The following is a 24,157-nucleotide window of genomic DNA, read 5'->3' as shown; positions in this document are numbered from 1 at the left end:
AAAGTAAAGTAGGCTAAAACTTCAAATTCAGGGTGTCAGCTCCAGGGGAAGGCTTTCTTTCTGCTGTCTCTGGAGGAAGGTCTTTCTTGTCAATCTTCCCCTGGACTAGGGGCTTCTCTGTGCAGGAATCCCAGGTCTAAAAGACGCACTCTGCTCCAGGTGCTTCTTTCTTGGTGGTATGAGGTCCCCAACTCTCTGCTTCCTTCCCTTTCCTTGTATCTCTTGAGAGATAAAAGGTGGTGCAGGCCACACCCCAGGGAAACTCCCTTTACCTTGGATCAGGGAGGTGACCTGAGTGTGGGTAGTGTTACAATCCCACCCTAGTCCTCTTAACGTAAAATTACAAACACAAAATGGAGGACAACCACACAATAATGGGAACCATGGCCTAACCAAGCTGTACACACATTTTTCGGGGGAGATAATTCAATCCCTGACAGTTGTGTAGTGTTTTAGTCTTCTACTTTGTGATTTACAAAGATTCTTACATTGCTACTTAAATTCTTTTTTTCAGAAAACGAGCAGAGCAATTACAAACTGTACAAAAATTCATATAAAATTAAATAATATAGCAACTTTTTAAGGTATCAATATTTATTTTTAACCTTATTTTATTGTGAAATATACAACTTTTACGTAGTTTGTGTTATAAAGCAAATACCTGTGCAACCTCCCCACAAGTCAAGAAAGACAACATTGCCAGCATCCTAGACAGCTCCACTTTCCCTTTCCTGATCACGAGCCCCTCCCTTCCTCTAAGAGATAACTATCACCCTGTCTTTTATGGTTATCATTTCTTCAAAAATAGCTTTACTTCAAATACATGTACGCATAAGCCAGGGCATGATGTTTGTGGGACACAGCCAAGCACTGTCTAGGGCTGCTGTGATGATAAACGCACAACCGAGTAGCTGTGAATGAAGAGACCACTTGGTCATTAATCCTAATATACCACCTGGCCCTTAAAAGTTTGCTGACCCCTGCCAAAAAAACAGTCTACTGTCATCTGGTTCTAAACTTTAATCAAGTCATACTGCATGTTTTCTTGTGCCTTGCTTCAACACTGTGGACTCCTCCATGTCGTTACAGGGAGCTGAAGTCTGTTCATTTCACTGTTGTATAACAGTCACAATCTACCCATTTTACTCTAGATGGACATCTAAGCTGTTTTCAGTTTCAGGCTACTATGAACAATGCCGCTGTATATATTCTTGTACAAGTAACTTAACGCTCATCTGCACACTGTTCCCACATTATACACTTAGGAGTGGAGCTGCCAGGTCACAGGATATGCAATTCTTCAACTTTACTAGAAAATACTTTTTTCAAAAGTGACGGTACTATATCCTCTTTTGTGAAATGCCTGTTCCAAGTCTTTTGCTATTCGGTTGTCTGCCCTTTCATTTTAAGAGTTCTTTTCATATTCATGTGATAAACATATCTTTCACCCTATTTTATGGTTTGATAACCACAAGTTTTAAAATTTAATTGAAGTTTCGAATCATTTCCACTATGGATACTAATTTTTGGTCTTGTTTTTAAAACCTTTCCATATTCTACATTTATCTGATGGAAGATTTATATTTTGCCTTTTACATTTAGGCCTTTTCTTTAATCCATCTGGAAATGACTCTGTGACCCAGCAGACCCATTTATTGAAATGTCTGTCTTTTCTCCTCTCCTCTGCCGTGTCACCTGTGTCATGCATCAAGTGAACATGAACGTACACGTCTGTTGCCAGGCTCTCAGTTCCTTCTGTTGGTCAGTCTGCCCTTACATTAGGGCCAGTCTTCAGTTACTACAGCTTTATAATAAGTCCTGATATCAGGTAGACCAAGTCCTCCCATCTTGTTCATTTGCCTCATGAGCATCTCGGCTACTCTTGGTCCTCTGCATTTCCGTACACATTTCAGAATCACCTTGTTGAATGTAAGTGGTAACAATCATTCAATTTCCCTTCTATTGGTTTGGAAATTATACAACATGTTCCTATTCTTTTTTATTGGTTACCTTAGAAATTATAACGCACACAGTTATCAAAGTTGAAAGTTAACGAAAACCTTTACTGCCTCCTCGATAATATAAGGACCTTAGAACATTTTAACTTCATTTCCCCCCGACACCCATCCTGCAACTCAGAAATTATTGCTGTCTGGTATTTTACTTCTTTTGTTGTGATTAAGCTCCACTAGGCATTACTCCTTTATACAAGCAACATCCATTTACATTTACCTCTTTCTTTGCTCTTCATTCCTTCTTGTGATATTAGACTTTCACCTGTGCTCACTTCTGCTGTACGTCCACCCTTAAGGATTTCCTCTAGCAATGATTTGCTGATGATGAATTGTTTTTGTCCATCTAGGAATAGCTTTTACCTTCTTGAAGGATATTTTCACTGTGTGTAGAAATCTATATTGGCAGTTTTTTTCCCCCAAACACACTGAGGATAGCATTCCGCTGTTATTAAAAAAGTCAGATACTCCTTTGAAGGTAATCTGCCATTTCTCTCTGGTTGCTTTTAAGTTTTTGTTTTTTAAAATTTTCTTCACGATGTGTCTAGATTCGTGTTTCTTTGCTGGTCTCTGTGAACTGGTGCCTTCATCACTTCTGCAAAATCCTCGTTCCCTTTTCTCCTTCTAGGACTTCGATAAAACTGAAGTTGGGTTTCTGACTGTATCTTCCACAACTCATATTCTCTTCTCCACTGTAATCTCTACCAGTGTGTCTTCCTCTCGCCAACATTCAGGTAATTTCTTATTTATCTTCTGATTCACCAGTTGTCTCTTAAGTCCAATCTGCTGTCAAAATGTTCACTGAGTTTTTAAAATTTTGGTTACTTTATTTTTTATTTCTAGAGTTTTTTTTTTCCCTCAAATCTATGTGACTTTTTACAGTTTCCTGTTCTCTGCAATTATTGTTCAAACTTGTTTACTTCTTTAAACACAGTAATTGTATATGTTTTGTATCTGTGTCTGAAAACTACTGCCAATTGGTTTCTGCTACCTGTTGTCTTTATTCACTTGGCTTTGTTTCCCTGTATGCTCTGGTTATTACTGACAATGGTTATTGCCCTTATATTTGTAGGCGAAGTGCTGAGATTAGGATGAATATATACTCTTCTGGAGATTTTTGTTTGCTTTTATTAGGTTCCTGGAAGAGCACCACCGGACAGGGACCACCCTAAACCACATTTATGTTTGAGATTCCTTAGCCTACCCACCAAGGTATAAACAGGATGGTCATCTACAGAGGGCTGGTCTGGGGCTACCACCTCTCACGGATGTGTTTTTCCCCTTTCCTCTTTTCTTCTTCTGGTCTGCCTGCACTGCCAAGGCAGCTTTTTTCTACAGTCCCCTGAAATCTGGAGGAAGGGGTGCAGGTTTAGCTCTGGTGCACCCTGACCCTGGCAGCATAGCCTTTCAGAACTTAATGTATGGTGCGACTTCTCTAAGCCTTCATAACTCTGACACGCCCTGGGCATTGACTGCATTCCCTTCACTCTTTGAGTTGATGAGCCAAAGTCCAAGCTGTATTTTGGCAAATGTCCTAAAGGCAAAAAGCTGGTTTTAATTCTCTGATAAGCTACTTACCTCTCTGGGTTCAGGCAGTCTCCTCAAATTTAACCTAGCAGCTCCTACCATCTTTTCAGCATTTTAAATATTTTTAAGGTGATTTTCTTTTTTTTTTGTTTAATCTAGAATTTTTGCAGGGTTTAACAGGAGGATAGATCCAAACCATCTAGCTTATTCTCATCAGGTACTGAACTTTGCCAATTAAGCTGTGCTGCACCAAATGAATAAATCTGAGCCTCTAAAATCTACTCCATTTAACAGCACACAAACTTTTGGTTATAGTATTTTAAAGAAAGTTAAAATGTACTAACTATAACTGTAAAACAGTCTATACAACACCATGTATAACACATTTAATAAATATCAGCTGTTGACAGACACACAGGATGGAATTTCCTCCTGTTGAAAACTTATAGAATTAAATACTTGTTTTCTCCTTTGGAACACTTAAATTAGCTGACATTAGGAAACAAGCAAAATTTCCACAAACGAATCCAGTCTTTTTCAAGGCATAACCCATTGCGGTCGAGTCAATTCCGACTGACAGCGACCCTACAGGACAGAGTAGAACTCCCCCATAGAATTTCCAAGGAGTGCCTGGTGGATTCAAACTGCCAACCTTTTGGTTAGCAGCTGTAGCTCTTTACCACTATGCCACCAGGGTTTCCTTTTCATGGCATGCAACTTATTTAATAATTTGTGCTGAAAAATTTGCAACAGGGTTACACTTTGCCTTGACTTCTTAAATAAAGAATACTAAATATAAGTTATTTTTTGTTTCTTGGTGACTCACAGCAATCATCAAGGACACCAGTTATTATACCAACCAACACCAAACCCATTGGGGTCAAGTCGGTTTTGACTCGTATTGACCTACAGGACAGAGGAGAACCGCCCCATAGGGTTTCCAAGGCTGTACATTTTTACTGAAGCAGACTGCCACGTTTTTCTCCCGCAGAGTGGCTGGTGGGCTCGAACTACTGACCTTTTGGTTAGCAGAGGAGCTCTTTCACCACTGAGCCATCAGGGCTCCTTTATTATGCTATGTTCTAATATACTAATGTACTTAGAAGCTTTTGAAAGCAGAACTACATGTACTTCCAATCATCTCCAACCACACCCCTTTCTTCCTAGCCCCGCTATCCCATCCCTACCGGTGTGTTTAGCATTTCTGTCCATGTCTTTTCTAACTATCAAAGGACACTCATACCTTTCCCCTCTGCCTACACATCTAACCTATCCCTGATCCTTCTGATTTGTTTTTACAACAGATGTGCAATGGGAACCAGAAAATGCCGTTTTGTTTAAGAGGTAACTGCTCCCTTGTCAATATCGTTTCATTCTCACTTTTTTTCTTTTGAAAAGAAAAGGAAAGAAACACTAACAATTTCATCTGTCCTAGCATAAAAACTAGAAAAATCCTAGTATTTGGACTTGGTCACCATGGACACAAAAACCTACTTTGTAATGTATTCTCAACTTCTCATCCAGAGTGCAGACAACATTAAAGCTTATCGGCAAAAGCTTGCAAAAGAGGCCTGGAGGTGCGATTAGGGCAGGCCAGGAAGATTCACCTCACTGACATCTGCATCTCACAATCAGGCAGGCCAAGGTCCCACTCCTAGGAGGTATGGTAGAAATAAAAAACATTGGGTTTTGCATTGATTCCAGTATTGTCAAGAGTTTGCTTAATAACATCATCAAAGAGAAATGAAGTCCCGATACATGCTACAACATAGATACACCTTGAAAAGATTATGCTAAGTGAAATAAGTCAGTCACAAAGGAGCAAATACTGTATGATCCCACTTACATACGAAATTTCTAGAACAGGCAAAGGTATAGAGACCAAAGTTTACAGGGGCAGGAAGGAAGGGGGAAGGGAGAGTCATTGTTTAGGGGGCACTGAGGTTCTGTTAATGATGATAAAAAAAATTGCAAATGGATAGTAGAGATGTTTACATAACATGATGAAAGTAATTGTCACTGAACTATACAAAATGGCAGTTATAGAGACTTTTATTCCCCCCCAAGATATAACAATAACTATAGTACAAGAGACATTATAGCAGATGGTCCCTCTTCAAACATCCATATTTTACATACTAAAAATGTTATCTAAACCTTGGTGTCTACATCCCTAAAACTGACAGAGACTGATGAAGGAAAAGTAAAACAACCTCCCACCCCCACGGCTATGGCTACTAAATGCACCAAAAGCTGAAAATAAAAACCACTCTAAGCTAACCAAAGAGTTAAAACAAACTTTTAGAATTTTATCCATACTTCTACAACCCACCAACAAAAACACAATCTAATTACGAATGAGCAAAGAATCTGAACAGGTAGTCGATATTTCTCAAAATAAAAAGAAGACATATAAACAGTCGATGTTATGAGTCATTAGGGAAATGCCAAGTCACAACCACAGTGAGACGCTGGTGGGAATGCAAAATGGAACAGCCATGTGGAAAAGTCTGGTGGTTCCTCAAAAAGTTAAACATGGTGGAAGGACCATCAAATGACCCAGCAATTCAATCCTAGGTATACAGCCAGAAGAAGTGAAAACAGGAACACAAACAGAAACTTGTACAACAGTGTTCACTGCAGCACTATTCACAACAGCCAGAATGTGGGAACAGTCTAAACGTCTATCAACACAGGAATGAATAAACAAAATATACTATTTACATACAACAGACTATTACTCAGCCATAGAGAGAAATAAAGTTCTGATACATCCTGCAACATGGATGAACTCTGAAACCATTACGGGGAGTGAAGTAAGTCTGGCAAAAAAGGGCCAATATTGTGTGATCCCACTTATATGAAACATCTATTAATAGGCAAATGCACAGAGACAGAAAGTAGATTACTGTAGTGGTTTCCAGGCACTGGGGAGTGAAAGGAGGAATGACGAGTTATTGCTTATGGGGTACTGAGTCTCTGTCTGGGGTGATGAAAACTTTTGCAAACGGATACTGGTGATCATTGCACAACATGGTAAACATAATTAACATTACTGAACTGTACAATCAGAAATGGTTAAAATGGCAAATTTTATGTTACATATATCTTACAATTAAAAAAAGTTTACTACGTGAAAATAAAAATTAGTTTACCATATAAAAGACTGGGGTTAAATTTCTCATGATTTAAAATTAACACTTCCTAGGGTTTGGAGCCCTGGTGGTGCAGTGGTTAAGTGTTTGGCTGCTAACCAAAAGGTTGCTGGCAGTTCGAATCTACCAGGTGCTCCTTGGAAACCCTATGGAGGCAGTTCTACTCTGCCGTATACAGTCACTATGAGTTGAAATTGACTCAATTGCAATGAGTTTGGTTTGGACTTAGGGTTTAAGAGTTAAGTTATTGCTCTTTCCATAACTTGGTAAAAAAAGTAGATGTATGAAATTATATTGAAGAAAATGGAAAATAAGCAGTTACTGCAGAGTCAACTTCGACTCACTGCAACTCCATGTGTGTCAGAGTTAAACCTGTGAGAGCCAGAACTCCACAGGACTACCTTGTTTTTCTGGGTCTTGAAAGCTTTCTGCCGTTGACAGGGTGCAGTCTTATCACTTTTCTATCACTCGCTTTAGTGGAAAATGAGTTTTCCCTCTCTCACAGGTTTCTGCCTTACACAGGTTCTAGCTTTCACAGGTTTTACTACAGATTGCGAAGCCTTTTTTCTGAGGGGCCTCTCGGCAGACTCAAACCAATGTTTAGGTTAGCAGCCGAGTATATTAACTGTTAGCGCCACCCAGGGACTAAAATGGAAAATACTTGATGTTTTTTAAAAGGATTTAATTTTATGAAATTCTTATAATTTTACAAATCATAAAGATTAAAAGTGTTAACTAAATTGTACCAGATTCTTAACTAATTTTAAGACCTTTTTAGATAAATGATTAAGTTAATAAATAACCTCTGAGTGCAAATTTTCTAAGAAAAAAATGCGACAAAAATACCAATCATTAAACACAATTTAAATTTACCCCTATTTCTTTAAAATGACAATAGAATATGTATATGTGTATGTAAAACGGTCATTAGGTAACAAACATTTGCTCCTTTACCCTATAAAAGGAAGGACAATGGGAAAGTTAAGTTTTTCTAAAGTTTTCTGAATTTTAATGAACTCTAAACTGCTGTTAAAAGCTCCTGTTTACCAAATTTAAGATGCAAATAAAAAAACACCTAACAAATTAAAAAGTTTTTTTTTCTAGGTTAATTATACGTAAGTAAAACATGCTAACATAAATGTGCTAATATAATATTAATACACTCTTTAGGTTAAAAGAAACATAACCACATTTAAGCACAAAGATACAATAACTTGCTACAAAAATTTTTTCCAGGGCTCTAAATTCAACCTAATTTTGTTTCACAAAAGATCTGGGTAATGGGTATTACTACCCTAATTTTGGGAGTCCCTGGGTTGTGCAACATTTAAGTGCTCGACTACTTGCTGAAAGGTTGGCAGTTCAAACCCACCCGGGGGCACCTCAGACAGGGCTGGTGACGTGCTTCCAAGAGGCCACAGCCTTGAAAACCCTACGGAGCAGTTCTACTCTGCATGCGTGGGGCCATGAGTCGGAACTGACTCGACAGCAACAAACAAGAACAAATCCTAATTTTACAGCTACGGAAACTCAGTGACATTAAGTAACTTGCTCAAAGTCATACATCTATTATGAAAGCGGCAGAAACGGGTAGTAGAGTCCAGTCCTGAACGTTTAATCATTATGCTACTACACTGCTTCTCCACAGGCACGATGCTATAATTCCAGCATTCTCCCACAATTACTCTAGCTGCCCACCTCAACAAGTTCATATATTCCGTACTACTAGAGAAAGCTGCCAGCTATTTCTTAATACCTTAACTGCCTCCTTAACAATCACCTTTTTATTTTCCTAATGGCAGAGGTTTTAGAGTCTAGAAAAAAGGAAATGCTTTTGATAATCTAGATAAACTACACATTGTCTAGAACTAATTCATGGTCTTTGGTGTTATCTACGCAATCATCAAATACTTTAAGATAAATAATAAAGCCATACCATGAAGACCTTCTCACTTATTTTCCCTTAAATGTCATAGATTCAATTGTTTCCCCCAAAATGTGTCAACTTGGTTAGGCCATGATTCCCAGTATTGTATGGCTGTTTTCCATTTTATGATTGCAATTGTATGCTAAAAAAGATTCGGGTGGGATTGTAACACCCTTACCAAGGGCACATCCCTGATCCAATGCAAAGGGAGTTTCCCTGGTGTATGGTCTGCACCACCTTTTATCTTATAAGAGATAAAAGGAAAGGGAAGCAAGCAGAGAGTAGGGGAACCTCATACCAAAAGGAAAGCAGCCCGGGAGCACAGCACAGCTCTAGAGCATAGCACAGCTCCTAGTCCAGGGGAGGACTGATGACAAGGACCTTCCTCCAGAGCCAACAGACAGAGAAGCCTTCCCCTGGAGCTGATGTCCTGAATTTGGACTCGGAGCCTACTAGACTGTGAGAGAATAAATTTCTCTTTGTTGAAAGCTATTCACTTGTGGTATTTCTGTTACAGCAGCACTACATGACTAAGATAACACCCCTACTGTGATATATCCTAAAGATAAAATGGAACTGTAATCTAAAATTATTTTCCATATTACAGTAATAATATTGATACTGGTGTAGGTGTGTATTTGAGTTACCCTGAGGCCCCGAACATCGTGAAGCAGAGATAAGCCATCCCTGCTTTTCCCTTTCTAAATTTCTGACCCATAAAATCATGCAAATAAAAAGCTCGTTTAAAAAAAAAAAAGTTTTTTTTTCTTAAACTACACCAGAAATTGATGACTTAATCTTTTTGAGTAACTAAGATCCAATATAAGCTTAGCAGTCTTTGTTCTCTTCTAAATTTGCTATATTTATTGTTCCTCTTTGCTCTAAATTGGGGGTATCTGATTATTGTTATTTTAGAATTTCATGAAAATGAATGTATCAAGTATTATATTCTCAGTTCCTAGAATGACAAACTTCTCTAATGAATCAGTAAGTCAATTAAGCAGTCTGTATGCAGTATGGAAAGAATGCCACATACACCCTTCCCTTTCTCCCACACTTACTACCTGCTATATTCCAGGAATTTAATTTTTTTCTGTGTGTTTTTTTTAGAGCATAGATTTGGAGTTAAATTTGTTGAGAGTGACTAGTATACTAGACATGAAAGCAAGGCGGGGGGAACCCCATTTGGATTAGTAGATTATATGACAGTAAAGCACGGAAGTTGCTTCTATGTCTTCTTTACACAGAATCACACTTACAATGGTATATATTGGAAATAAATTCTACTTATTAACTGAAAGGTTTATTCTGTGTTCCTTACTTCTCCACTTTATCATACTAACAAGAACTTAAAGGCAAAATCTGAATTGATTAGAAATACCTGAGAGTGGTAAACAGTGACTATTTCACACGCCTAGTTTACAAGATATTTAGTTCGATTAATACTTGGGTTTCTAAGTTCTCAGATAAATGATTAAAATAGTAACTATTCATTAAACAGTTATTTAGAAGGTATTAAGGCACATTCAGGATTAAAGTCCATAGTAATTTAACAAAAACTCGGTCAAATCAATAAATAGCTATGATCTCCTCCCATCAGATATTTTACTGGATGTGTGATCACTTAAATTATTCAAAAGCATCCTGGTGTTGTAGTGGTTAAGAGCTACAGCTGCTAACCAAAAGGCTGGCGGTTCGAATTCACCAGGTGCTCCTTGGAAACCCTTTGGAGCAGAGTTCTATTCTGTCCTACAGGGTCGCTATGAGTTGGAATTGACTCGACGGCAACAGGTTTTGGTTTTGTATCTTGATCCATATTCAAGAATATGATCTTTAGTGCGTAAATCATGGTCAAAACACAAGAAATTAACAAAACTAAGATGGCCTTCCTGGTTCTCCAATCTTTTAGAGAAATACTCCCTATTATTATTTGTTGGCTTTTCTTCTCTTCCTTCTTAACACTGAATATAAATACTTCCCAAAGATCAGGCTTTTGATATTGGCATATATATGTTGTTGTTGTGTGTTGCTGATTCCGACTCAAAATGGCCCGGTAGGACAGAGAAGGACTGTCTCATAGGGTTTCCTAGGCTGTAATCTTTATGGGAGCAGACTGCCACATCTTTTTGCCTATGGAACTACTGATGGGTTTGAACCACCGACCTTCAGTTAGCAGCTGAGCACTAAATCACTGCGCCACCAGGGCTCCTGGCATAAATACACACACACACTTCTTCTGTTGAGATCTGATGTGCTACCGTTTTAAAAAAAAAAAAAATCGCACACTGGTAAGTTTTAATCTTGATCTCCCCAATCCTGCCTTTTTGACTGCCTTGTGGCATGGTATTACTTGATCCAAGAGTAATTCATACAGACGTGATCTTGCTGACTTACTCTTAAAACTGAGTTACCACCTCATTTCACTGATTTTCATATTGCAACTATTGTATTTAATAAACTCTAAAATGCTATTACTATTTTTTGTACCACTAAGAAAAGGGAATCCCTGGGTGATACAAATGGTTAAAGTGCTTAGCCGCCAACTGCAAGGTTGGAGGTAGAATCCACCCAGAGGTGCCTCATAAGAGAGGCCTAGTGATCTACTTCCAAAAACCCTGTGAAACACATGTCTACACTCGGAGACACACGGGTCGCCAAGCGGTGGAGTCTACTTGATGGTAACTTTAAGTAATTGTAAGAGATCAACTGTAAGAGACATCTGGATTTCGGAGATAATAAAATATGAAAAATTGTGACTCAGAATCAATGAATAAAACATTATCACTATTCTCCTAGTCATCTAGAGCACTATGGCCCCTTTTATCCTCTCAATCCACATATTCAGTATCATCAGGTAGTATGGACTCTCTCCTTACTAAGTCTCTTAATAGTCATTTTTTAATTTTTGCTCTAAGCATCTTCATTCATATAAAGACAACTAAACTGTAACTGGATTCCAAACCTTTTGTCTCTGACCAGCCAAGCTCCCTGCACACCAATACCAAATTAATCTTCCTAAAATATTACTTTCTGTATCTGTTCCATTTTTTTATTCCCTTTAAGGTAGGCTCCTTACTACCACTAGGATAAAAACCCAGCTTACTTGGCCTTGCTATGGCAGACACTATACCTGCTATGGGCTGAATAAAGATATACTGAACTCCTAAGCCCTGGTACTGGTGAACATAACCTTGTTTGGGAACAGGGTCTTTGATGATGTTATCAGTTAACACGAGGTCACGCTGAAGTAGGGTGGATCCTAATCTCATCTGAGTGGTGTCCTTATTAAATAAGAGAAGCAACACAGAGAGACAGACATGTGGCATGGAGGTAGACATCGAAGTTATGCTACAGCTACAAACCAAGGAATGCCTGGAGCTACCAAAAGCTGAGTGAGACAGGAAAGGATCTTCCCCTAGAGTCTTCAGAGAAAACATGGCCCTGCTGACACCCTGAATTCTTACCAGCCTCCAAAACTGTGAGACAAACCATTTCTCTTGTTTAAAGCCACCTACTTTGTCGTACTTTGTTACAGCAGTCCTAGAAAACTAACACAGTACCCAACTAATACACGTCTTCCCAGATTCTCTTACAGCTAAGAAAGACCAGGAGACATGGTCTGGCCTAAGACTTCTAGGTATTTCTGGGAACATTTGTGTTTTCCTGATACAAGTGCCATTCCTTTCTAGAATGCGAGGCTGAAGATAAAGTAACCATGAAGCAATAAGCGTACAGATGAAACTGAAAGCTAAGGATGGTGAATATATGAGGGGCCTGGGATACTGGTTACACTGTAGAGCTACTGTACCAGTCCTGGATTTTCTATTTCTGAACATGTATGTAATAAAAATAGCCATTATACAAAGAATTCTGTTAGATACAGTTGAATGCAATCTTAACTGAAACTAGAGTTCAAGGCTCTTAGCACCTTGCTCTCAACCGCTCTTTTTTTGTCTTACCTCCCATTAAACCTGACACTTTTTAGGCACCCACACTTAAATCATTTTGCACTGAGTTCATTGCTTATCAAACACGTAGTGCTCTTCCATACCTCTGTGCTCTTATACATGCTGTTCTTTCATCTTCACAGACATGTCATTTCCTTACTTGGGCAAACTCCTACTTATCGAGTAAGACCAGCTCAAATACGTAGGATTAACAACTTGCTCTTTCCTTTGTGAACTCTCACACTGTTCATGTCTCCAGCCTAGCACTTGTAATATTTCATCCGAATCGTTTATTTACGCATCTGCTTCCTCAATTAAACTGTTAACTCTTCAGCTGCAGACACTATGTCCTTTTCAAGTTCTTCCTCAATGTTAGGCACATGGTGAAGTCTTCAATAAATATTTCAGTAAAGAATAAGAGATTAACTGGATTTTTTAAAACTGGTATTTCTACACTGAAAGTAATTAAAGATGCATACCATCTGCCTTTGTTACATTAAATACTGTTCTAGTTTCTTTTTTCCCCCATGTGTAACTTGTAAAAAATAACTGTAGTGCTAACAGCACTTTAAAATATCCAGTTAGGTTTTACTCTTCTTTATATTCCCTATGGGACCCAAGACAAAACTTTACCTAACAGGCACTTAAAAATGTTTGCTGGATTGACTTTACAGCATCACAAGAAACACAGGAGACATTATACCTATAGAGGAAGACTGTGGACTGATCAGAAGGTCCTCTTGGACTTGTTCACTTCCTGGCACTGTCTGCTGATCACTCAGTGAACTCTGAGATGCACTGACAGGCTGCGACACCTCCTCGTGAACCTCTTCATCACTTAATGTTTCTACTTTGACCCGGACATCTTCTTCGGTACCCAGAGGCAACGTAGATTTTGTGTTCTCACAAGTCACATAATCAGCCCCTCTTCTATCTGTCTCAGATGGACCAGGTAATTCTAAAGTCCGAGTATTTTCTGCCTGCTTAACCTTCTCAGGCTGAATTCGTCGATCAATTCCAAAGGGAAAAGTCCAAGGAAAAGCTAAAGAAGAGTCAACTGGTTGGTTTCTATTTTCTGAGTAGGAAGCTGAAGAATTCAATATCTGGGGAGAGCTTGTCTGTGTGCTGCACTTTATAGGACTTTCAGGAGACATAACTATGTAGCTTTTGCGTTTTCTCCGAGATTCTCGGCAAACAGGAATGGTTCTTTCTACCACACTGCACTCTGAAGAGACTGGAGAAATGCTTCCATCTCGAGAAGTAAAATTGCAGTTAGAATTGTTTTCTTGTCCAGTATCTAGGCTCTTTTCTGGTTGGCTGTTGGGAGTATTCCATAAAATGCTTGATTTCATGAACTCTGAGCAGGTGCTAGCAACGCTAAACATTTGCATATAGCTGGCTGCAGCCAGAACATCAATAATATTTTCTGTGTTAATTGACAGAGTGGCTGTGTAAGCATATTCTAAAAGGGGTAAAAAGCCAGTCACTGTAACATGATGTAAATCCAGCACATTCTTGTTCTCATCCTCGGCTTGGCCCACAAGTTTGGTGCGAAAGAAATCACTGCAAGCTGCTAGTACCACCTTGTGTGCCCGGAAGATTTTGTCCTGGACACGTATAGTGATGTCACAGAAATGTCCGTCGTTTCGTAGCATATTTAGCTTTCCAAGCATTTCCTGGCTGTGAGAAGAGGAGCTATGAGTAAATGTTTTCACACCCATCTTTTTCTTTGTCTTCTACAGATGTTCTTCAAGGATGCAAATGAGTCAGAAATGCCCTAAAAAATACATAAAATAAAGCATTAATTGGTGGTTTAGTAGTTGAACTAGAAAGTGATTTAGATTGTTTTCATGTGGCCACTGTGCTAACAAAAAAGCTGAGAGATGATAGAAAGTTCAAGGCAAGGGATATATAAAAAAATGAATTCCCTACCTGCCCCCAATCTATCTAATTAGCGGCAACTGTGAGCTAATGTTTTTAATAAGGTGCATAGTTTTGAATAATAGTTTGTAAATAATGAAAATCACAGAGTGCTTTCTATGCGTCAAACACTTTTATAAATGCTTCCTTCCCATTTGATAATTTATTTGATCATCACGATGTCTCTGTTGGATAGGTACATATCATCCCCATTTAACAGAAAAGGTTAAACACCTTGCTGAAGCCAAATGGCTATCAAGTGGTACACCCAGGGTTCAAATCTAGGCGGGCTGGCTCCAGAGCCTGTACTCTTAACCTCAATGCTAAACTGCCTCTTTCAGTGTATCAGTCTTTAAGAGCCCAAGTTTTAGAATTTGAATGGCCTGGATTCTTCATTTAACCTTTGCAAGCCTGAGTTTCCTCAACAACCTCCCCAATATTGTTACAATGATTAAATGTAGTAAACAATATAGTAAGATCTAAAAGTGAAGTAAATGCTTAGCACAGTATCTGGCACTTTGTAAATGCTCAACTAATGATAGTGATTATTATTATTTTCATACTGCTAGTACAATAAAACAACAATCTCTCTGGAAGTAAATTTACCAAAAAATGATGTTTAGTAATCAACTGATGGACTGAATTTGTCCTTAAAAAAAAAAAAAAAATAGTTTGCCTTGAATTCTCAAATACTTTCAATTTAGTAAATCTAATAATACTTAGGAGTGTATAAAGTACTCTTTCCCTAACCTCTTTTTATAACCTCTATGTTAAGTCGGGGAGGCTTCTATTACCTCCATGATAACGGTTTAAGAAAGCAGGCTCAAAGCAGTGACTAATAAAAGACAGTGGAAGCTAGCAGCTGGGTCTTCTAACTGCAGCACCTATTTCGACACAGAAACATACAATGATTTTATTTAAGATAAATACCTTTCTTTTTTTGATAGTCACTACTAAAATAAAAGCAAAATTGACTTTTCATCAAAGCAAACTTGGGGAAAGTATTTTTTGTAAATTATCAGTAGATTTATAAAAATTAAAATGCTTAAAAAATACAGCCACTAATTTAAAATGATGTTGAAGATGATGAGTATTTCGTTAACACGGGAAAGTGTTTGGTTTTGAGTATTAAGTGCACAATTACTGGCACAGAATAAACATTCAATAGTGGTAACTATTACTATTATGTATTTAATGAAAAAAATGTGAGGAAAGCATGTACAGGCTACAATCCCATCTTTATAAAAAATATACATGTATGTCTGCATTCACACCACACACCATAGAACAAGAGAGAATGAGTCCTAATCAGAGGTTCATGGATTTCTTTAGGGATCCATGATCCTTCTGAAACTGTGTAAGAATAATGTCTGCATCAGTTTATGATAGTTTTCATCACATTCAAGGGAATCACTGCCCATCGAAATGTTCAGAACCTTTGGCACAGAAAAAGGTTTGGGAGATTTCAGTGATTGTCTCTGAAGGGTAGAGAAAAACAGGTGTTTATTCTCTTCTTTCTGCTGCTTTTTAAAAAACACCATACTGATGCACATCCCTGGGGCTGAGCTCTAGATGCATAAAGAGTAGACTGACTTTCTCTTTTCCCTTGAAAGTCTTTCAAAAATCTAAAGACAGCTATCATACCCCACTTTGTCTTCTTTAAACTAAACATCTCAAGTCCGTGTAAGTGCTCTTAAAATCTGATTAACATCCTTGCTAACCAGAGAGCTCTGCTCTGAACAATCTCCACTTCTCACTGTTCATTCAAGAATGGGTCCCAGAACTGCACACAGTATGGTAGGTATGGCAGGATTATAGCTGAGCATAACTTTGGGAGGATTACAGTTGAGAATAACTTTACCATATTTACCACACTTGTTCTGGACACAACTATTGGTATAACTCATTCAGGTATTTTGACAATTGTATTATATGCTGATTAATTTTGTTCACATCAATCAAAATTTAATTCAATAACTGACTAACTAGATGTGAGGCACTTTATTACGTGGAGATGTACACACATATAAATTATTTTCCCTGACCACAATATGCTTACAGTCCTATGCAGAAGAGATACATACATAACTAGGACTACAACAGGTGTGGTACAGAGACTGTTTATAACAAAGTGCTATGTGAAAGCAAAGAATGGAATGAAACAGTCTTCAAAGACAAGGTATGATTTAAATAGGGACTAATGAATGTAGAATTTTGATGGCTGAGAAAATGCAAGAAAGTTCCAGAATATAATGGGATTATATGATATTGGTACGTGCTCATGATCCTAATGTGCCTATCTGTAAAATGTGTATACTCGATTGGTAAATGGTTAACTGGAATTGTAAGGTATTCTAAATGTGAACACGCAGTGGGCAGTGTCAGTTCAAACACTGAACAACTCAGTGCACTATCATCCCTTAGAATGTTCTGTGCAGATAAATGTACAAGGGAAGGGAAAAAGTATAAAGAAAAGGTAAAGGGGGGGGGAACCCTAAAGATTTTCAGCTGAATAAATACAGGACGACTGACTATTCTACTATGTAAAGACAAAATGATCAGTCTGGAGCTGTTCTCTGTCTCATATCACAATGGAAAAGATAAAAGGCATAAAGTCTTGTGCCAAGACAGTCAGGTAAGCCATTGCAATAATTATCTTGACCATAATCAGAGATACAAGTTCAAATATAAATCTGCTCCATATACCCTTCCCCAAGGCAAGTAATCACAAAGAGACACTAGGCAGCTAGGACTGGTTTAAGCAAAACATAATTTAACACATTTGCTGATTTATCTATTACAGGAATGAGATGAAGAGGAATAAAATGGGAAGGTTACATACAACTTTTTCTATGCATTTGATGAGCCTGGCCATCAAAAAAAAAAAGGGTGCTTAATATGACTGGGATTGTGTGGTCCAGGGAGTAACCGTGCCTTCAGAACAAATGACGCAGTCTCAATACAAGGACCACCTGCACGAACAAAGGTGTGAAGACATGAAATTAAATAGGTCATCCGGACAACACAGGAAACTGTGTTAAAAATAGAACTACTTTAATCTCGGTTTGGACTGGAGGTCTCAAACAGATGTTGTCGATGTCGTTAGCTGCTGTCAACTCCATGTGCGCAGAGCAGAACTGCTCCATAGGGTTTCTAAGGCTGTGACTTTTTGAAAGCAGATTGCCAGGCCTGTCTTCTGAGGTGTGGGTCTCTGGATGGGTCCAAACCCCTAGCCTTTTGGCTATTAGTCGAGTTCTTAACTGTTAGCACCACCATGAGACTTCAAACAATAGATACTACATCTCAAAGTAAGGTACAAGACCACTTATGTAAGGAGATAGCAGAAAACTATTTTTCAACCTTGAGTTGCACCCACTTTCAACCTTCAAAGAGTTAAAGATTAGAAAAGGATTTTTGGTGAGAGTGATCAGTGTGTTTTGAGTTCCAAACCCCACCTCAATTCTTCCTATTTCTCTCTGCAAGAGAAAGGGGTTCAGGCTGTTTGTCCTTTGCCTCAAATCTATGGAAAATGTGTACCACACTTGAAAATAACCTGAAAGGCATGAATCTGCTTTGAACACCGGCCAAGACCAGGATGCATGTCTACCACCTCCCAACAGCGTATAGAAGCAGTGCAGTGGAGTGGCTGAGGTCATAGACTCCAGAGCCACAATGGTGGGCTGGCATCCTGGCTCTGCCAATTACAGCTGTGTGACCTTAGGCAAGTCGTTTAAAGTCTCTGTAACTCAGCTTCTTCAGCAGTATCAGACGGACAACAGAACCTACCTCAGAATGTTGCTCTAGAATTCAGCGACTTGACACATGTAAAGTGCTCAGGACAGCACCCAGCAAACTACGAGTGCATCAGCTGCTGCTATTAGTACTCTGCTACTACTGTTAAAGACCTTTTCTTCCTACTTAAAACTCTTGCCTCTCTCAATTCTGGAAGGTCCAGAATCCACAGTCAGGAAATGGGGAGGAGTAGGGAAAAACAGGTAGAGAGAAAAAAGAAGACAATCAAACCCTACTCTTCCACTACAGACTTGTAGCAGGCCCGAGGTGAGGAAAAACAGCTTTCGTTTGAATTAATAAACTAATAAGTTTATTAGTTCTTGGACAGATTGTTTTTATTTCCTAAAAGTAATCAGAAAATTTATTAAGACTTGCCCTCCATGGAGCTGGGAAGAACTAGCCTTTCAAAATAAATATAAATGGACAAAACCAAAAATCCAAACCTGTTGCCACTGAGTCAATTCCAACACATACCGACCCTACAGGGCAGAGGAAGCTGCCCCACAGGGTTTCCAAGGTGCAGCTGGTGGATTTGAACCGCTGACCTTTTGGTTAGCAGGTAAGCGCTTAACCACTGAGCATCCAGGGATCCATAAATGGACAGTGAAAGACAAAAAGAAAGATGGATTATCCTGCAAATCATGCTTGTTCAATGTAATGGTTACACATCTATGATACGAAGTACAATACAGCTGGAGGTATGGGATGAGAGGAAGGTTACATTAGACTGTTAAATACCCTGTACGACATCTGTTTATTACACGCATCTTCTAACACATGTCTGTGGAAGAAACTCAGTCCCATGATATACCCTATCATAAAAAATTATATGGAAAAACATATCTCAGAAACACTGCTATACAATACAGCAAAACTTCGAAAAGGGGTGAAACTACATGATTTAAAAAGGTCATACATAATACCAAATAATTCAAAACCCTGAAAATATAACCTAAAATCTTCTAAATTAGGTAACTCTGTTAAAGAAACATCTCATTTCTCGCCGTATGTGCAGATGAATATGTATGTTTATACGTATATATCTAATTTGGAGCTCACTTAAAATTTGTATTGAGTAAAAAGAAACATTACTTAATTCCCATTACTAATTTAGAATTTAAGCATTCAAAATGTATTAATAAAAATGTATTCGTGTTTAACAGTTTGCAAACTGAACTGTTCAGTAGTTCAGAAAGAGTTTCCTTCCTACCTATTTTATTCCAAGTACCTGATGAAATACTATACATGTTTATGAAAGTCGTCATTGCTAGCAAGTTTTTAAGGGGAAAAACCCATGCTTTTGCTCTGCAGTTTTAAAAAAAAAATGAAAACACTCTGTGTACACGGAGCGAACTTAACATCATTAACAACATCAACACTATCTAACAGGATCCACAGATTCAACATAATCCCTATCAAAAGCCCAGCAGCCTTCCTCCCCGCCCCCAGAAATGTAAGTGCCAATCCTCAAATTCATATGGAACTGCAAACACCCAAAACAATCTCGGAAAAAAAAAGAACACAGTAGGAGCGTTCACACTTCCTGATTTCAAAATATACTAAAAGCTATAATAATCAAAACAGACCGGTACTAGTATAATGATAAACACACAGACCAATGGAAGAGAACTGGGAATTCAATATAAAATTATAGATCTAGAGTCAACTGATTTTTGACAAGGGTGCCAAATCCATTAAATGGGAAATAGTAGTCTCTTCGATAAGTGGTGCTGGGATGACTGGATCTCCACGTGCAAAAGAATAAAGACCCATATCTCATACTTCACAAAAATTAACTCAAAATGGATCAATGACCTAAGAACTATAAAACCTTCAGAAGTAAACACAGGGATAAAGCTTCAAGACCTAGTTTTTGACAATGGATTCTTAGGTATGACACCGAAAGTACAGACAACAAAATACAAAATAGATAAATTGGGCTTTATCAAAATTAAACCTTTGTGCCTCAAAGGACTTTATCAAGAAAACAGACAATCTACAGACTACTTAGACTATATAAACAACTCCTACAACTTAACAAGGAGTCCCTGGGTGGTGCAAATGGTTAAACACTTGACTACTAGCCAAGAGCTTGGTGGTCCAACCCACCCAGAGGTACCTCGGAAGATAGGTCTAGCGATCTGCTTCTGAAAGGTCACAGCCTTGAAAACCATATGGAACAGTTCTCCTCTGCACACATGGGGTCCCCATGAGTTGGAACTGACTCAGTGGCAACTAACAACAACAAGACAAACAACCCAATCAAAAAATGGGCAAAGGACTTGAACAGACATTTCACCAAAGAAGATACACTAAGGGTCAACGAGCACATGAAAAAATGCTCAACATTATCCCTCATCATTGGGGAAATGCAAATCAAAGCCACAATGAGATATCACTTCACACCTACTAGGATGGCTATGATTAGAAAACAAAAAAATAGAAAACAACACGTGTTGGAGAGGATGTAGAGAAATAGGAACCCTTATTCACTGCTGGTAGGATTGTAAAATGGTACAGCCACTGTGGAAAACAGTTTGGTGGTTCCTCAAGAAGTTAAACATAGAATTACTATATGACCCAACAACTCCATTTCTAGGTGTATACCTAAAAGAACTGAAAGCAAAAATACAAAGAGGCACATGTACACCAATGTTCACTGTAGTACTATTCACAATAACCCAAAATGGAAACAGCCTAAATGTCGATGAACAAAATATGGTATATCCACACAATGGTATCAATAAAGTAGGCAAATACAGAGAGACTAAAGTTTCATAGTGGTTACCAGGGGCAGCTGGGAGGGAAAGGACTCAATCCTTAGGGGATACCAAACCTCTAAGGGTGATGGTATAATGTGGGAATGGATAAGCAGGATGGTTGAATAACACGATATACGTAATTAATGTGGCTGAACTGTACACGTAAAGAGTGTTAAAATCGCAAATGTTTTGTTACATGTATCTTTATCAAGTTAAAAAGATTAGCTAATTAAAAGTTATCAGAGGACTTGAAATTAAAATGATGTAGGTCTTAGCATATAAAGTGAGATGGCTGTCTAAAATGATTTTAAGCAGAAATTAATGAAAGACTGTTAACCTTGAAAGTAATTTGAGAGGGTGGGAAAACTTGGTATTTAATAGGAATTTGCATGTTTAAATTTTAGTCTCATCTCAAGACTGGACGTTAACTTTCAAATTATATTAACAAGGTTTAAATTATGTTAAAACTGCAAACTGAGATCAATTCACTGCCACCCTATACTCTAACTAAGACCAAAGAAGGACAGATAAGGTTAAAGAGAGGGACATACTGAGTTTAAGATGCTTCTTAGAAAAAAAAAAAAAAAAAAAAATTTTTTTTTTCTAAGAGGAGTATCCAGGTGGAAACTTATATATGAAGTTGTCTGTACTGACTGTGCCAGATGTAACAGCTGTTTACACCAGGAGCTTTAGATGTTATCTCACATGTGGTAGATGACAAGTACAGTCAGCCCTCCGTATCTGTGGGCTCTGTATCTGCGGATTCAACCAACTGTGGATCAAAAATATTTTGAAAAAAAATTCCAGAAAGTTCCAAAAAGCGAAACTATTATAATTATTTACATAGCATTCACACTGTATTATTATAGTTAGAGAGGATTTAAAGCATACAGTACGATGCGTGTAGGTTATATGCAAACAGTATGCCATATAAGGGACTTGAGCATCCATGGTTTTTGGTACCCATGGGGGGTCCTGGAACCAATACCCCACTGATACCGAGGGACGGCTGTACCCTCACTTTACAGATGAGGAAACTAAGGTTCAGAAAATTAATTTGTTCAAGGCCACCCATGTTTATAACATGCTAAGGACCTAGGATCTTATTCAACAGGCATGGGTAGTCACTAGGGAGTAGAAGAGTCAGATCTACATTTAAAAAGGATTATCCTGGTGGCAAGACATGGGGTAGATATGAGGGTGGCTACTACAGGGTCCTATGAGTCAGAATTGCCTCGACAGCAACGGGTTTGGTTTTTTGGTTTGGTATTTTAACAGTGAGGAGCCCTGGTGGTGTAGTGCTTAAGCACATGGCTGCTAACTGAAAGGTCGGCGGCCTGAATCCACCAACAGCTCCACACAAGAAAAGACCCGGTGATCTGCTCCCATAAAGATTACGGCCTAGGAAACCCTGTGCGGCAGTTCTAGCCCGTCCTATAGGGTCATTCAGAATTGACTCAAAGGCAATGGGTTTATTATAACAATAAGGAGCCCTGGTGGTGTAGTGCTTAAGCACTAGTCTGCTAACTGAAAGGTGGGCTATTCGAACTCACCAGTGGCTCTGCAGGAGAAAAGACCTGGCAATTTGCTCCAGTAAAAAATTTCAGCCCAAGAAACCCTATGGGGCTGTTCTACTCTGTCATATAAGGTGGCTATGAGTCAGAGTCGATTCAAGGGCAAACAACAACATTATAACAGTAAGGAGCCCTGGTGGTTCAGTGGTTAAGAGCTCAGCTGTTAACTGAAAGGTTGGCAGTTCGAACCCACCCAGTGGCTCTGTGTGAGAAAGACATGGTGATCTGCTTCTATAAAGATTACAGCCTAGGAAGTCTTTATAGAATTGACCTATGGGGCAATTCTACTCTGTCACATGGGGTCAGTATGAGTTGAAATCGACTTGATGGCATCTAATAAACAACAACAAAAACAACAACAACAACAACATTATAACAGTACAGGTATGTCATGAAATAAAATTGGAAAGGTGCAGAGAAAATACATCTGAGAAATATTTAGCAGGTAATACCACGGGGGCATGATTTTGTATTGGCAGTAAGGTGGAGCACAGTGGGGGAGTAGCTAAGAAGCAGCCATTAAGTCTGACCCTAGGTTTCTGACTTGGGTGACAGGGAATGAAGGAGAAAGAGCTCATCTGGGTAGGGATTACTGATATAGGGGGAGATCAAAGACCACAGCCTTCAGTATGGGTTACACCTCCACATACAGAAAACGAAAATCCTCACAACTGGACCAATAAGCAATATCATTATAAATGGGGAGAAGACTGAAGTTGTCAAGGATTTCATTTTACTTGGATCCACAATCAACAACCATGGAAGCAGCAGTCAAGCAATCAAAAGATTTGCATTGGGCAAATCTGCTCCAAAAGACCTCTTTAAAGTATTGAAAAACAAAGATGTCACCCTGAACGCTAAGGTGCGCCTGACCCAAGCCATGGTGTTTTCAATCACCTCCTATGCATGCAAAAGGTGGATGATGGAATAAAGACCAAAGAAGAATTGACGCCTATGAACTGTGGTGCTGGAGAAGAATACTGGGCATACCCTGGACTGCCAAAAGAATGAACAAATCTGTCTTGGAAGAAGTACAATCAGAATGCTCCTTAAAGCAAGGATGGCTAGACTACATTTCACATACTTTGGGCATACTGTCAGGTGGGATCAGTTCCTGGAGAAGGACATTATGCTTGGCAGAGGGTCAGTGAAAAAGAGGAAGATCCTCAATGAGATGGACTGACACAATGGCTGCAACAATGGGCTTAAGCATAACAACGATTGTGAGTATGGTGCAGGACCTGGCAGTGTTTTGTTCTGTTATACAAAGAGTCGCTATGAGTCGGAAGCGACTTGATGGCACCTAACAACAACAACAGAAGAAAGCAAGAAAATCCCCAAATCAATAATAGTTTCTACCTTAAGAAATCAGAAAAAAAATAAAACCAATGCAAAAAGAAGGATGGAATTAATAAAGAGCAATGTTCAATAAAATTGAAACAGAAAAACAGAAAAAACCAACACAAAAGCTTGTTCTTCGGAAAGATCAATAAAATTGAGTAACTTCTAGCAAGACTGGAAAGAAAAAGAGAAGACACAAA

General features: G+C 38.6%; 1 protein-coding gene across 6 annotated transcripts in view; it reads right to left on the bottom strand.

Moving 5' to 3' along the window:
• The window catches only part of ZBTB44 (zinc finger and BTB domain containing 44), an 81,401-nt gene that overhangs the window by 13,100 nt on the left and 44,144 nt on the right, over positions 1-24,157 (bottom strand). For 4 of the 6 annotated variants that reach the window (XM_023557048.2, XM_010597120.3, XM_010597121.3 and 1 more), the window contains exon 2: positions 13,272-14,345. In XM_023557048.2, the coding sequence (XP_023412816.1) occupies positions 13,272-14,289 (1,018 nt within the window). In that variant the 5' untranslated portion in view covers positions 14,290-14,345. The other 2 variants (XM_064268853.1, XM_064268852.1) reach the window with 2 other exon arrangements.

This window comes from Loxodonta africana, chromosome 15 (assembly GCF_030014295.1).
Source record: "Loxodonta africana isolate mLoxAfr1 chromosome 15, mLoxAfr1.hap2, whole genome shotgun sequence".
NCBI classification, from domain to species: domain Eukaryota; kingdom Metazoa; phylum Chordata; class Mammalia; order Proboscidea; family Elephantidae; genus Loxodonta; species Loxodonta africana.
This window is presented reverse-complemented; position numbering and strand designations above follow the sequence as displayed.